Consider the following 16,288-nt stretch of genomic DNA (forward strand, 5'->3'; position numbering starts at 1 on the left):
ATATAGAGATATGCATCACACATTGGCTGACATGAGCACAGAGAAATTTATTTAACATTGATTTAAAAAAAAAAAAAAAGATTTTTTACCAACAATATCCTGGTATCCTCTTTAAATAAATAAGCATCCAGTTGGTCAAAATGATCAACATCAATGCATATGTATAAAATATCTTATTTACCAGACAAAATTTTATACTAAATGCATTACGACAAACAAAGTCCCTCAAATATCCTTATCTATAAATCACAAGGCTCACAAACACAGTATAATTCAAAACAAACAAAAAAAAAAACTCAGAATCTTTTGCACACCTCTTTAAAATGAAGTCACTCCCAATCAATCTTCACACACTCACTTGGTTGAACAAAGCTGGTTTTAAAAAAATGTAGCAAAATTTCAGTAGGATTTGTCAGCAAAGAGAGTGCAAGTTTGTAAAACAAGACAAATACACATTCAAGGGCTAAAACAAGCTTCTTTAACAGTTAGTGACCAGTTTTCAACCTACCAAAACAGAATTTGGTTGCATATCACTAAGGCACATTTGCTGAGTAGAAGTCATAATATCTAAAGGCACAAGAAACAATTAAAAAATAGGTATCAAGCAATTTACAAAACTTGAACGTATATCCAAACATACAGCTGCATAGTATCATTTGAGCAGTAGAAATATGAGCACATGGAGGTGTTATGCAACCGCTGGAGTCTTCCGGTGTAATCCAGTGAATTTACTATTTTTAATATTTGATCCTTAGGCAAATATACTTTTGCCTGGCAAGTAGCATAACATGTTAATAGAAAAAAATGTGCTGATTTTGAGGCAGTTCTTTGATTGTTATGTACTTTTACCAGAATAAATACACTCTAAAACAATACATCCACCATTTAAATTGCAATTAATTACAGACATTTCCATGTACATACCTAAAACATTCACATTTTCTGATGAGACATTCAATATTTCTCAGAAGTTTTCAATCACTAGGTACATCAAGTAGTAAAAATAATAGCAATAAAACTCTTGAACAGATGATTAATGATGAACATGTGATGGGTTCCCAATCCCAAAGGAGGAGCATGGAGTGACTCATCCTTTATCACCAAAACTTACAGTAAAGGACCAGATACAGTCAAGTTTGTTTTAAATCTGCCCAAATAAAACACTGTAATATCACACTTTTCTGAAACTTACCCAATAATCACATCAACCAGCTGCTGGTTGATGGTAGAGTGTGTATCTACAAGTTAACCGTTTAGCAGATATAGAGCCTCTCAAGTGTTCCAGGACTTTCGGTTCTCTCCTCTGCTGCGACTGGCTGATGCCCCACCGGCTTCACCTTTGGCCAGAGCAGTAAGGGCCGCCAGGTTAGGGCTGGATCCAGACAGGTTGGCACTACGGCGCTTTTGCTGTTGCTGCTGGCGACGACGTTTGGCACCACCGCGGGTCACTCTGTCAGGCCTTACCAGCACACCATAACCAGGGTTACAATGAAAGTAGTGCTTACCGCCCACCGAGCCATCATTCTTTCCTAGAGAAAGATCAAGAAAGGTTTGTTGGACATCTAGACTGGTGGTCGAACTTCGTAAGAGACTTAAAATTAGTGACAGGACTCAGGTATATTGTACTCACCTGCTGGTACCTCCAGCTCCACTCCCACCCAGGTACCCTTTGCAAAATCTGTGGGTCCCACATATCGCACAGTACCACTCTTATTGGTCCCCACTGTTACAAACTCCCCTTCTTTCAACCAGTCAGGAAGAACAGTTGTAGAAGTTGCATCTACTTCCTCAGAGTCAGAGATGATTTCCAGACTTTCCATTGGCACAGATACGTTGAGTCCTGTTCCAAGGCTGCTGGCCCAGTTCACATGCTCAGTCTCCTCTTCACCCAGAATAGGATGAAAGGACTTGAGGTCTGAAGATTTTACTTTCTGGATCTTGAAGGGGTTTGCCATTGAGGCAGTGGGTTTGGAAGGCTGAATGTTGGACAGAGGAGTGGGAGCAGTGGTAACTTTCGTAGATGCATCCTCAGGCAGTTCCTGTTGGACCATATTTGTTGCTGAGGATGAGGTCAGGATGGAGGTGCCATTTGGGTCTAAGACCTCAGAAGCTGATTGTTCCTTTAATGAAGCTTGAAGACCTGAGTCTCCAGGTGGTTCTGGAGCAGGTTTGTCCTCAGACAAAGCTGGTATTAGGTGTGAAGCTGGATCTTGAGCACTGTCAAAGGTTGCCATGTCTTGTGTAGGCTGCTGAGGCTGTGGTACTATCGATTCCAGTTGACTTCGACTTTCCTGTGCAGACAGTTGTGTTTCATCAAGGAGTGGCATGTCAGCGTCTATCTTGTCTGTGGGACCTAGCTCCAGTTCCTCTGTCATAGGGGTTTCTGATTTAGAACAGTCTGTTTGTGGTAATTCTGCCGGTTTGGTTTCCTTCTTGTGTTCTACCACTGAATCCTTGAGTGGGTCTGACCTGTCTAATCCATGTTGGTCAGGTGTTGACTCTTGCTTGTGTTTGGTCTGCCCTGGTAAGTCAAATTCTGCAACTGAATCAGACTCTCCTTGCTCCGTCAACTGGACTGATGGAGAATGATTTGGTTCTTGCTGACTCAGATTTGAATCTGATGTAGTATTGGATGGTTTGGATGGTGGAACATTAATCCTCTCTGCAGCTGCTTTGCCATTCACAACCTGCAATGACTCCAGAGGCTCTGATTGGTCCACAAGAAAAGATTCAGAGTAAGTGTCAGATTGTATCATTTTATAGTCCTCTTCCTCTTCATCTGGCACCATTTCAAAGCCAGATGACTGAGGCAGGTCCCAGCTTAATGTGTAGACATCTGACAGTGTTGTTGTAGATATGCTGGTCGATATATATCCACTGGATGATTCACTCACTGGGCTGGGGGTAGATTCTTCACTTTCCGGGATGATTGGTGGTGGGAGAGGCACAGATCTGCGGATCTCTGTTTGGATGTCTGCAGGAATTATTTCCTCAATAGGAACCTGGAGGAGAACAATGGCAACAATTGTGTTAGTGACCCAAAACAAAGCAAAAGGCTGAATTCCTGTCTGAAGTGCCGTTGCTTAATTCCAACAGTGACACTGCAATAGACTCAAGATTTCATCTTTTATTGTTGTTCTCTCAGATTGTACTCTGTTAGCCCACTGAGAAAAGTGGGTCCATTACACTACTCTTGTAGTCTGTAGGGTCAGTTTAAATGTTTGATTACAATAAGCCTGCACATTATTATTTTTTGGCCACTTGGGGGAAGCAGAAACAAGCAACATAGACAATGTTGATATATTATTGCCACATAAAGTTAAAAGAGGGAACTTGCTAGCAAGCTGTTGCTTATTTACACAGCCGGGATATTTTGAGTCTTGTCTCTTCCCTACTGGCGAATGTTTTGGGCTCTGCCAGCTCCTTAAGGATATCTGGCTCTTTCGCAGCCAAATACTCCTATGTTCACAAGCTAGTCTCTAACTTTGTCTGTCTGGTGTTGAAGACTGAGAAATGTAGTGCACAGTGGGTTTAAAGGTGGTCTTTCACTTAAAAACAGGGCTCATGAGAGCTGTGAGGATGAACCCAAACAGGGAAGTTGTGACATGTAAAACCAAATTAAAGCTAGCAAGTAAAGCTTTAATATGAATGTAGTGGCTCCTTTTGGGAAAATATACATTTTCGAAAATGTATTATTTAAACCAACATTGAGAGGAAACAAGATGTGGCCACACCCAGCAATGTCAGATAGAGAAGAGCAAACCATATTCCAAAAATAGTTTCCGCCATGTATTCCAGGTACACATAGATACGTATAGCTACATATAACACTGTCTGGGGTTTGAGAACTTACTGGCTGCTGCTGATCGCTCATGCCCTCTTCAACACTGGCCGACTGCACCATGATGTGAGGCAGGCTCTGCGACAGGAAGGCAATTTAAAAGAAGTTAACGTCATTTCAGATAAAACAATCTTTTGCTCTGAGAGGTTGTCAAGGAGATTTCAAGATGTAATCATGAGTGAGTCGGTGTCACATCAGTGCGTTTCAACCTGAAGATTAGATGTTAATATAAGCCTGGAGATTTCCAAACCTGGTCATTATACAGTGTGTGTGAGGTGATGATTAGCTGCTGTGAGGGAATTATAAATCTCAGGCTTCAGTGTGACAGTAAAACAGAAATGGAGCCAGTGGGGGGAAGAACTTAATCTATGGCTCGAACAAGGAGACAGATACTGTGGGCTGAACATCATTCTGTACAGCCTTGAAGAATAACTTAACTATGCCAACTGGCCATTCATTTCAGTATATTATTAATGCGCAGACATGTTTTATAATTGTGAATAATCAGTTTAGTATAATAATGTTTTAAAAAGGGGAAAAAAATTTAATAGTAGTTTAATTTATTTTAGTAATCAGCAGTCAGAAAGTGTAATAAAAATATTTGTTCATCAAATCACTCAGACAGATAATCATGATAAACTGGTAAAACAATCAGGATAATTGCACCATAATTATAATTGCACCCATTATCATTTATCCCTATTCAGTATTCAAATTACCTCTTTAACGCTCAATATGATCTGTCAGCTGATTAAATATTGTGTGATTTGCTTCTTAAGCGTTTTGTTTTTTTGTTTGTTTCATTTTTGAATAGGATAATAAAAAAAACAACAAAAAAAAAAAATCTTATATCTTAAGATAAAGATAAATTAAGACAGTTGTTCGACTGTGTGCTGAACAGACACAGTCGTGGAATATTAATCAGGATGATTGTTTGCCTCATGCATCCCTGGCATTACGCGCTGAGGGAAATAACGCCTCATTCTCTGCTTATCAGAATTAAGTGGTTTGATTCGGGTCATGTTGTACTTTCGCTCTGAGCAGAACGACAACGTACACGGACAACGGGTCTGTCATCAGAGAGCAGGTCAAACACATCTATTCTAACTCTCTCTGGCTCAGGACGGTGAACCTGCAAGTCAACACAACACATTAGATGCACAGGGAAAGTGCGACTCCTCCAAATCTGTTTCATATGTGAAGATACTGATTTGTTTCACTGTAGGATCACAACAACTAGCCAATACATGAATAATTAAAAACACATCACTGAGCCAGACTGTTGCACTGCGTGACATGTTCCTTCATTAACCATAAACATCGGCGCTGTGTACGGCTACATGCACATTCCTGCTGCCAGAAATACTCAGTAGGGCACCAACTGTGGATTACACTGCAGCTGAAAACAGTCCCCTGTAAATGAGCTTTTTACTCCTGCTTGAGTAACAGTTGCTAAAAATATGAAACAATATATTTATGACGCAAATTTTAATATTTACATCTTCAGTAGGAACAAATGTGATTGGTGCTGAGTGCCAGACAGAGCAGGGAAGTCATAAAGTACTCGGAGGCTCAAGAACAAGAGCTTTGTTTGATAACTGTGCTAAGTGAGACCAGAATTAAATACTCAATATGTTTCAGAAAGACTTCAATGTTTCATCCTTAACTCCAAGGATCCGGTCAAAAAATCTAAATAATCTCCTTTCCTAACCACTTCTCCTCCACCTCGATGCAAAACGTTATGAGGTCAAGGAAAGATGTGAGGAAAAATTCATAAGGATTTTGGAAAAGACAACCGTGGTGTGGAGAATCCGAGTGCACTTACACTAAACTTTTTTTTTTTTTTTTTTAACCAACTTTATAACACATGGACAATAAATGCCCCTTTTCCTAACCACAAACACAATTCATGTGTTGAAAGAAGATAACATGAAAGAAATGTACAAAAACAAAGAGTTGAGTCATCAAAATAATAAGTCGATCAAAATATCTAAGTGAGGAGCGCTAAGGGGCGGGAAAAAATGATATTCTATATATATTCTATATAGTTAAGTTTTGACATTTGTTTTATAAATTCATTAAGTAGAGGAAATTCATTTGTATTAATTTAGTAACTAATTAGAAATTTGTGGGATGGCATTTTTTCCTTTCCTTCTGTAAAGGAAGGTCCAGTGTATCCTATGCTAAAGGAGATAAGATAGGAAGCATCAAGGCTCCTTTCCTTATCATTTAGAGAATTTGACCAGCTCTTACCATTACATATTTCTAATTCTCCCTGTTATACTTGCCTTTGCCTCTTCTTTATGTCTTTTATTGCTTTTTTGCATTTATGTATGTACAGCACTTTGTAACTCTGTCTTGAAAAGTGCTATATAAATGAAGTTATTATTAATTCTTATTCTTATTCTTATTGTTGTTGTTGTCATGGCCGCCATGTGGATACTTCCTGGTCAGTTAGGAAGTCTGCTGTAGACACAGTAGTGGTCACTTGGGTTTCACAAGGCAGCAGTTAATGCAGAGTGGTATCTAGCCTTAACAGTCTTGCACGTTTAAGCTTCAGTTCATTCATGTCACCAGACATGTTAAGAACTTGTTAAGTGGGATTTAGGGGGCGGGTAAATCTGGCCACTGTACTGATGGTTTTTCATCCAGATTTTGAGATCAGGGCTTCAATCAATCACTCCTCCACAATAATGCAATACTATTTTGGATTTTGTTTTTGTGATGACCTTTGCAAACATCTGTAGCTGGCGTGGTGGAAATAGCACTAATTAGGGAGATGACCTCAAACAATGCACCAACAAGGCCCAACGGGTTCCCGTTCCGACCAAACACCGCGGCACATGATTTCCCTAATTAGCTTCCCTCCACAGCTCAAGGTGCTAATCAGTCAAATCAGATCTGTAGTGTTAGGCTGCAGCAAAAAACGCTGCAGACTGCAGAGTCTCGATGGGCACATGATTGGAGATCAGTGGAGCGGGGGCGACACGTCAGGACAACAAGGTTCACCTGCTCCTAATTAACCCTCCGCTGCACACAGAGTGCTCCTGACTCAGCGGGGGATGTTTGTGGAGCGTCTGCTCTGATCACAAACATCATACAGCACGTCAGTCACACAGAAGACACAGACTACATTTTTACTGTAGCTGCTGATAATATCATTTTTAACCCGAGTGCTCAACTGACCTGGTTTTGATTCAGTAAATGTAACATCATGACTCAGAATAACAGTTAATGATATTTTTAACACAAGGCCTGTAAGACTTCAGGTTTAAGCTGATTACTGTAGCATTTTAACTGTTTTCTGTAAAAACCAGACACAACCAAATTACAACAGTGACTGGTATTCATTAATATTGCTCATAATAAAGCTGTTTATGATAACTGCATCTGTTTAATCACAGTAGAACCACTATGTTCTCAGTCAAATAAGTTAAAATAAATAAAAATTCTCAGTCATCTCTACCAAGTTTCCAACTCTATGCCCCCAGTCTGTAACACAGGCTCACAGTTATCAATGTGTAGATGATGGTAATGTTTTGTATTTTCAGTACTGACTGCTTAACTGACTGTATATAAGGGAACCAGAAACAACCTCAGGCACCACTTAGATGAAGTAAAGATACACAAAGAATTTTGGTAAATACAGTAGCTTCAGAAAGTATTCCCCTTCACTTTTTGCACTCATCATTGTGAAAAATGGATAAAATTACCAATTACCAATCGATAATCCATAATGACAAAGTAAAAACATGTTTTTTTTGGTTGTTTTTTTTAAATCTTTGCAAATTTATTAAAAATCAAAAACTGAAATCTATTATTTCTAAAAGTATTCAGAGCCTTTGCTGTGGCCAGTGTGGTCAGGTTCATCCTGTTTGCTTTAATTAATTTTGAAATGTGTGGAGAACTTGCCTGGTCCACCTGTGGTACATTATACTGATTGGACATGGTTTAGAAAGGCACACACCTGCGTATATAAGGTCCCATAATTCACCCTTTAAGGGCAGGACAAAAAGCACGACATGAAGTCCAACAAACTCTCAGTGATAAACTGTGGTGGTGCATTGATCAGGGTGAGGTTTTAAAACCATTTCTAAAGCTCTGAGTGTTCCCAGTGGCGTCAATAACCGTGAAATGGAAGAAGTTTGGACCCAGGACTCTTCTAAAGTTGGACATCTGACCAAACTGAGGGGAAGGACAACCATCTCAGCTCTGCAGGCCTTTATGGTACGGAGGCTAGATGGAAATAACTTGAGTAAAAGGCACATGTCAGCACACGTGGAATTCACCAAATGGCATTTTAAGGACTGAGAGGATGAGGAAAAGATTCTCTGGTCTGATGGGACCAAAACTGAACTTCTTGCACAGAACTCCAAACACCAGTTCTGGTGAACAGCAGGCACTGCTCAACACCTGAATAATACCATCCCTACGGTGATGGCAGCATCATGCTATAGAGGCGCTTCTCAGCAGCAGGGGGAGGGAGACTGGCACTTTCATTCATTTACAATGAAAACTACAACAGATTAAACTGTGTTTAAAAAAAAAAAAAAAAAAAAGTGAAGGGTCTGGATATTTTCTGAAGCCACTGTATAACAGTGTATTTGAAGAAAAGAGTTCTGCCTGAGAACCTTAAAAACATGATATGAGTTCGACACAAAGGCACACTTTGTGCTCCTTGTTTATGATGAAGTTTATCGTCTCTATTTGTGCAAACTTCTGAAAACCACTTATCTTGGGCACTGAAGCATTTACACACTTTATCTGTTTATTATGTGTTCACATCTACGTAAGCCTTGTTTCCATGGCAACAGAAGAAATAGGACTTGACTTGGGATATTTAGAATCAGGCTGCAGTGATGCATGTAAACTTAAAACCCCTGATAAGTCGAGCAAACAGCGTATGAGCATAAATCCAAAGCACGGTGAATGTACCTGCTGATGGACAGCTGTCTGGTCTCTACCGTCTTCCCTCCCACCAGGAAGCAGTGACTTCAGCAGCCTAGGTACGGCCTTCACTGGGGGGAGATAAGACGCAGCAAAGCCTGAATGTGCTGATAGAGGATGGAAGTTAAATAGTGAAGAAAAGGAGGAGGTTAGAGCAGCAGAGGTGGAGGAAACAAGGGCACAAGGAAGAAGGAAAGCAAGAAAAGATGGAAGTTTTTGAGGCAGGGAAGAGAGAGATTGAAAAATGTGTTAGCAAAGAAGAAAACAAGTGCCAAATTAAGATTCAGAGCAAAAGGACAGATATAGTTGGCCTCGGGCCACAGCATCAAAAATAGAGCTAATGACATCAAAGGCAGCAAAAAAAGGGAAAGATGGTTCAAAGCCAGAGAAAGAATCCATTAGAAGATAAAGGTTTTATCAGTCGTACCTGCTTCTGGGTTCAAGTTCTGGGATATGGAACTGGGCAGTGTGCGTCTGGATGGAGGAGGCACCACAGAGAGGTCCTGGTGGCTCTGCCAGCCCTGCACACACAGGAGGGGAAGACATAGAGGATGACACACATGTGGCTGGAAGGACAATTTCAATTTTCTGTGACCTTTAGCAGCCTCTATTGGTCAGAGACAGAGCTGCAACAGCACTGAAAGAGATCCTCTACAACAAGTTATTTCAACCATTTTCTTTAGCCATTTTAACCATTTATCCATTTCTTTCACCTGTCTCCCTCATCAATGACATGTATTTAAAAGTCCCATATTGTATAAAAGGCAGATGTCCATGTGTTTCTGATTATAAATCAGGTCTAGGTTCTATATTAATACTGTGAAAGTATCAAAGCCTCAGTCCACAGAGAAATGCACACAGCCTGTATTCAGAAACTGAGCCTTAAAACCAGCCGTCAGGACTTCTGGAACTTTGTGATGTCACAACAAAGCAGTCACCGCTCTCAGCCACGCCCCAAATATCGCCCACCTGGACCCACCATCCAACCTTGCAGGATTTGGTTTCTCTGAGTGTTTACCTGAAATCTGCTATATTTTTATTTGATCACTCAGAAAACAGTCAGCCAATCAGAAGAGAGATTCAGAGCCTCCCTTCTGATTGGTTGACTGACCTGTTGTTACTAGAGCTCCAGAGAGAGGAGATGTAAAACTATATTGTGATGATTTTTGATACTTGGTACTCTTCTTATGGCTATCAAAACTTCAAATAAAACAAAGGCAAAGTGGAAAACATGGGACCTTTAAGTTTTTTGTCATTTAGCCTCTGCTTTTAGCTAAATATTTCAACCTTTTATCTCATTTTAGCTGTTTTAACCATTTATCACCTAGTTTTAGTTTATATTAACCTTTTTGTAACCCTTTTCTACAGCTTTGCTTTTAATAAGACTTTTAAGGCAATTATCTAGTATTCATGTAATTATCTATTTTATTGTATTCTTCTTTTATTGCTTTTTATTTTAGGATATTTTTTATTTAAGTTTTAGCATTTCTACTTTTCATGTGCACTAGCCTCCAAGTACTGTTTATATTTGTACTGTTATTATAAGCCTGTAAGGCATTGCACTAACCTGTATGAAAGATGCCACACAATCTCTTGCTAAAAGAAAACCTACCTATATTAATGCATAATTTCAGCATGAGTACTTCACTCATTTTTTAATAGATTAATAGATGCAGTCTTGCACGAGGAAAAAGAATAAACAGGAAAATTCAACAGTGTACTACTATAAGAAATGAGAAATAAATATATATCAAAGAAAAGATTAGTAAACATGACTCACATTGAAGTCATTGAGGTGATGAGAGGAGGAGCAGACATCCAGGCTGCTGGCTGACAGCTGGTTAGAGGGTTAGAGCCACGGTGTTAGTGAGGCAGGTTAACAGCAGTGAGACTAGTTAACAGCAGGTCAACAACAGAGTCATATCATGAAACAATACCTGAACCCCAGAAAACAAACAAGCCACAGGTGAGTTACTGCATGTTGTGGTTAGCAGTAGTGAAAAGGTATATGAGACTGGTGTTGTGTCAAAGTCGTTTCCCCGTCAATTTCCTCTCACTCATCTAGTTTTCTGCAGAGCTTAACCTCAGGCCAAGCTAACCCTGACCCACAGCAGTGATCTCTGTGACGCATAAACACAGCCTCACCCCAGCCCTGACCCTAAACCTGCCGGAGAACAGCACAGAAAAATCTATTTGAAGGGAAACAGACTTCAACACATGAGGAAAGGACGGCATCTCTGCTCCAGAAAATGTTGAGTGATTGTAAGAAACTGTTTTTATTTTTGTTAGCATCAACCTTCAAGTATTTCTAGGTAGCAGAACTATTAAAAGACAAAGCAGTTAAATGATGCAGAAAGGTCAAACACTGAAAATGTCTGAAACATCTTGTATCCTAAAGCTCATGTGCACATCTAGATTTGCAGAAGTGCATCAGTGTCACCACCTGTGATTCGATCACTATCCCCTCATGTGAAAACAACCCTGAGCCGACCCTTCAACGTTCAGAGCAGGATCGTTAGAGTAGATATCAAACGTACCCGGTTGATGTTTGGAGAGCTCAGGCAGCGTCGGGGAGGTTTCCCTCTGACTGCCAGCTGTTCCCTCACAGCCACCTCCTACACACACACACACACACACACACAAATTTGGTTTGTGAGGATTTTTAGTTTTGTGATTTATGGACAGACTTATCACTCTGTTTTTTTCATTGGACGCTTTATGTTTTGTGGATTAATTATCTCTATATTTGGCAGGATGGAAGGAAAAAGTCTCAGTTCTGGGTCTGGACAACATTTTCCAAACTGCACAAAGAGTGGAAAAGACAATGAGGATTTAATGTGCTCATGCTTCAGAGAAACATCAATCCAGGGAACACAGATTATTAAGTGACTTGTCAGACATGTAGCTCATCTGAATGAGCTAAATGATGATGAATACAAAACGACCTCAGGTGTTGATGAAGTGTATTTCCTGACCTGTCTGAGCCGGTCCAGAGTGAGGATGTTCTCCACAGCCAGGACACTACGCAGGTATTTCTCTATGGCCGCCTCGCTGTCAGCTGACTGGTTGTCGTCAGCGCTGGCAGCCAGTCTGGCCAACATCTCCCTGTCTTCTGGTCCATGGATGTCCTGTGAGAGCAGGGATACAGACTGTAAGGGTTTCATTTATATTGATGACTTTTACATCATGTTTATCACATCACCACCTACCCCCATATTTCGCATCTCTCAGAAAATGGTGCAGTACAGTAAAGGTTTAACCACAAACCACTCTCATTGCTGCAGTTAGTATCTGTGGGCTGCTCTATGGCTGAGATCCAGCCTGTAACCAGCAGACATCTGCTAGCAGAGGATAAAACTCTGGACTCTTATTTTGAGAACAAAGACCTGAGGATGTGGCACATTAAAGCTCATTATCCAACAGTTCTGTGTACTAAGGAAAACTAAAGGTCTACTGTAAATTCATATGCTAGCGTTAACATTGTTCACAGGCATCATGTGTGGATGAAGTTCAGGCTGTTCTTGAATTTTGATAATAACAAAAACAAAAACAACATTAAATTGAAATTATTAAATGTACGGTGTATTTTATTTGTAGAATATTTCTACGTATATTTAAAGCCAGCTTTTTAAGCGAGCGAGGAGAGAGACGCATCATAGCCCCTCACTGATGCCTGATGCCTGCTCTGTTTACCTAACTTACCGCGTCTGGTTTTCTTTTCCTCGGAAAATACCTAAGTAAGCTCATTTTTTATTGGAGCTTCAGCCTGTATGAACATCCGCTATATACCACTATGTCACTGAATTCTGTAATACCTGCATGGGGGGCTCTGTCGAGTACCCAAGGCGTGATAGTTAGATTCTGTATTTTAATTTTTTTTAATGTATTTATTTCAATAAATTGAGATGCTGATCAAGAGCAGTGTGCAGGATATTCTTCTTTTCAAGACTGAAAGGTGACACTTTTCAACGCACCTGCACCTGAGACATTTGGATGTGTAAATATCTTCATCGAGAAAATGACAGTAACAATTAACAAAACATGACAATCAGAAACGTTGTATTATGTTCTGTTTTCTGTTTTCTGGTGACTTTGCATTGATGTGTCCCTGAGCTTGTTTCTAGGGTTATTCATTAATTTGTCCAATAGAAAAATATTAAATGTGGACTTTGATGTCTGGTTCTTACCCCTGGGATGTTAGAGACGATTTCGAATGTGACTCCACACCCGGGGATGGTGCTGCGCTGAGACATCCTCTTCAGCAGACTCTGGGCAAACCCCTGCCCCCAGACCCACAACCACACTAATGTTACTAACCTCATTAGTGACAGACATCATGTGATTATGAAAGGGAGAAAGCAAATGTGTCATTGTGTCAGCCTGCTCCTACCCATCATGCCTCGGGGGTCACCCACCTGTCTCCCGATGACGTTGACGCAGATGCGTTTCCTGAGGACCAGCTGCATGTGGGCTGGGTGGCTCAGCTGAACCACTACGCGGACCGTCAGGTAGACCCTCTGGTCAGCTGACGCCACGCGACTCAGCTGGGGGCACTCGTGGACCGTCGAGTCCCAGGAGCCCTCCACCTTCACCTGGACCACATTAAAGAGCATGGAAGTGAACGGCTAAAGAATTCCTTCCATCCTGGAGGAAAATGCACAAACACACACTCGGTCTCTTTACCTCTGGATCATAGTGTTTAACAATATGAAGGTCAAAGAAGTCATCGTCATCCTCCCCACTGAGTAACGCATCCAGCCCCCCGGCCAATGGGGCCGAGAGACAGGACTGGAAATCATCAGCTGGAGGGAAAAGAAAGAAGGAAGGGAAGTGGCTTCATTATCAGAATCAGAATCAGAATCAGTTTTATTGCCAAGTATGTTTCCACATACAAGGAATTTGTTTTGGTGATTGGTGCAATTGGAGGTTCTTGGAGGTTCTTGTAAACAACAGGTTTACACAGTTTTAGTTTCTGCCTGTGTCATTAAACTAGAAGAACTGCCTTGTGGTTGTCTGCCTCTGCCAAGCAGCCAAGTCGCAGGAGATATGGTCACATATTAAATGTCATCACTTAATTTTATCCTTAAAGCTACTTGAGTTAAATTGTGTCATAATCAGAGTATGAATACGGCCGTATGAAACGTTTTTATGAGGTCACAGTTACCTTTGACCTTTGACCACCAAATTCTTATCAGTTCATCTTTGAGTCCAGATGTACCAAATGTAATAAAATTCTTTCTGGGCATTTCTGATACATCACATTCACATGAATGTGAGGTCACTGTGACCTTTGACCTTTGACCACTGATATCTAATCAGTTCATCTTTAAGTCAAAGTGAATGTTTGAGTCGAATCTGAACAAATTCCCTCACTGTGTTCTTGAGATACAACATTTGACAGGCAAAACCTGTTTTCTGAGGTCACCATGACCTTGAACATCGACCACTAAAATCTAATCAGTTCATCTTTGAGTCCAAGTGAATGATTGTGCCAGATCTGAAGAAGCTCTGCCAAGGTGTAGCTGAGATATCGCGTTCAAGAGAATGGGACAGACAACATGTAAACAGAATATCTCTGTGCTCTGACTGTTGCCGGCGCTGAGGCGTAAAAATGAGGAATTAGGACGACAACAGACAGTGAGAACAACATACCACTGAGATCCAGGAACAGGACAGGAACGTGTGTTTCCATTCCAGGGACAGGAACCCTGTGGAGAAACAGCCCCATCATTACACTGACTAAACACCCGGTCCATGACACAGAGGCTGACAGCTCCCTCGGCTCAGCCTGAGTGGCACAGTCACAGAGCAGCCTGTTTAATATCCAGCTGAGTGGCTCTGCTGATTACAGGACTGTGGGGACTTGAGATGAAATGTTAGAGAGTAAAATGTTGTCAAGGTTTTGTCTAAACTTGACTTTCAGCTGAAGTTGGCTAATAATTGGCTGTCAAGCATTCAGCTGTAATTTGAGCAGAGACCAGGCTCCGCGGGTTGGAGGGATAACTGTGGTGGTGACATGGCTGCAGATTCTGTTGACAGGTGCCAACCAACAAAAAGATTTTTGAGTCGTCAGCTGTAGTTATTTTTCTACCTAGGAGAATAAAAGTAGATCAGTGGTGTAATAATCAGAATAATCACACTCACCTCTCTGCTGGTGCTCCCGGGATGCCGCTGCCAGCTGACGGCACCAGAACGGCGTTTCGTTCTTCTGTGAGGGTCAGACGACACTCGAGCAGCTGGGACTCCCGTTCCACATCGTCCTCTGACTTATCTACAGAGCGAGGAGGACACACAGAGAAATGAATGCACAAAAAACACAAAACACAAAAAACAAAAGGGAGGTTTATTTATACAGCACCAGTCAGACACAAGGAAATTCAAAGAGCTTTACGGAGGAATGGAAATAATTAAAATAGAAGATTAAGATGAAATTAAAACAGCATTTAAAAATAATAAAAAGAAATGTGAATAAATAAGAATATTTAAATAAGTCATATTAAGATTCAGGTGAGAAGAAGAAAACACTCACGCACCTTCTGTTGATGTTAAAGGTACAATTTAACACAGATGAATGTAATTGATATTTTTTTGTTATTTCTATAAAACACTGAATATTAACAGGATGATGTCATCATTTATTTAGATTAGTTTTTTGAAAATGTGAAAAGTTTCATCTTATGTAATATGTGTTCGACATTATGTCATTATACTGATTATTTCTTATTTTGAACAGGGTACCTCCCACCACATCAACGGCAGAAAAATATTCTTATTAATGTTGTGATACTGATTGAACCCCCCCCCCCCGTTCACCACAGCAGTGGTTCTCAAACCAGGACCATAAACTGACACAAATCAGACCTCGCAGCCTGGCCATACTGCAATTTCAATCATATTTCAATTAACTGTTCAGCCCTAACATATTGTAACCTGTAACTACCTTTCACTAACATATATATTTTATACATATGTTGTAACAACCTGGAGCTATGACTCCTCCAAACCATGAAAACCTCTCAACTGAGTGAGAGAGTCACCGCTGAACTGTAAATAATTACTTGCTGCTTAGACGCCGTTCACCCACACAGCTGCACCGACAGACTCTAGATTTGTTTAACTGTGACTTTAACGCTGATGTGAGCCGTGTATTGCTGTTGACCTGTTCTGACAAAGGAGTCAGGAAAAATATGAAAAGGTAAAGTCTCAGTTAAGCTGAATTATACTGAGCAACTGGAAGGAAGGAAATGTGTGTGTGTGCTTTTATTTTGGTTTCCGTGTCACAGTTGTGTTCACAGACTGATTCAGGCTGAATGTGTTTCACAGTTGTACCTGGTTTGGAAACTATCTTCTGCAGCTGCTGGTCCAAGTACTCCTGTCTCTGAGTAAGTGTGAGCAGCCACTGCTCCCTCATCCTCTCCAGGTCCACCTCCTACACACACACACACACACACAGACCAACAGACACACACACACACATACATACACACACACACACACACA

At 40.7% G+C, this 16,288-nt stretch overlaps 1 protein-coding gene across 4 annotated transcripts in view; it reads right to left on the reverse strand.

The window, feature by feature from the left end:
• Positions 1-27: 27 nt before the first annotated feature.
• LOC139621767 (kinesin-like protein KIF13B) overlaps positions 28-16,288 on the reverse strand; it is a 43,184-nt gene continuing 26,923 nt past the window's right edge. Inside the window, exons 29-42 of one of the 4 annotated variants that reach the window (XM_071478593.1) lie at positions 16,118-16,217; positions 14,933-15,059; positions 14,441-14,496; positions 13,472-13,590; positions 13,204-13,380; positions 12,976-13,068; positions 11,764-11,916; positions 11,326-11,403; positions 10,569-10,625; positions 9,216-9,309; positions 8,777-8,859; positions 3,854-3,919; positions 1,631-3,002; positions 28-1,529 (exon numbers count right to left, since the gene is read on the reverse strand). In XM_071478593.1, coding sequence (XP_071334694.1) covers positions 1,273-1,529; positions 1,631-3,002; positions 3,854-3,919; positions 8,777-8,859; positions 9,216-9,309; positions 10,569-10,625; positions 11,326-11,403; positions 11,764-11,916; positions 12,976-13,068; positions 13,204-13,380; positions 13,472-13,590; positions 14,441-14,496; positions 14,933-15,059; positions 16,118-16,217 — 2,832 coding nt within the window. In that variant the 3' untranslated portion in view covers positions 28-1,272. Of the gene's footprint in view, positions 1,530-1,630; positions 3,003-3,853; positions 3,920-8,776; positions 8,896-9,215; positions 9,310-10,568; positions 10,626-11,325; positions 11,404-11,763; positions 11,917-12,975; positions 13,069-13,203; positions 13,381-13,471; positions 13,591-14,440; positions 14,497-14,932; positions 15,060-16,117; positions 16,218-16,288 lie in introns of all 4 variants that reach the window. The other 3 variants (XM_071478592.1, XM_071478596.1, XM_071478595.1) reach the window with 3 other exon arrangements.

The sequence above is a fragment of the Trachinotus anak genome, unplaced genomic scaffold (assembly GCF_046630095.1).
Source record: "Trachinotus anak isolate AG129_WGS33_773 ecotype Australia unplaced genomic scaffold, CSIRO_AGI_Tana_v1 ptg000005l, whole genome shotgun sequence".
Taxonomy (NCBI): Eukaryota; Metazoa; Chordata; class Actinopteri; order Carangiformes; family Carangidae; genus Trachinotus; species Trachinotus anak.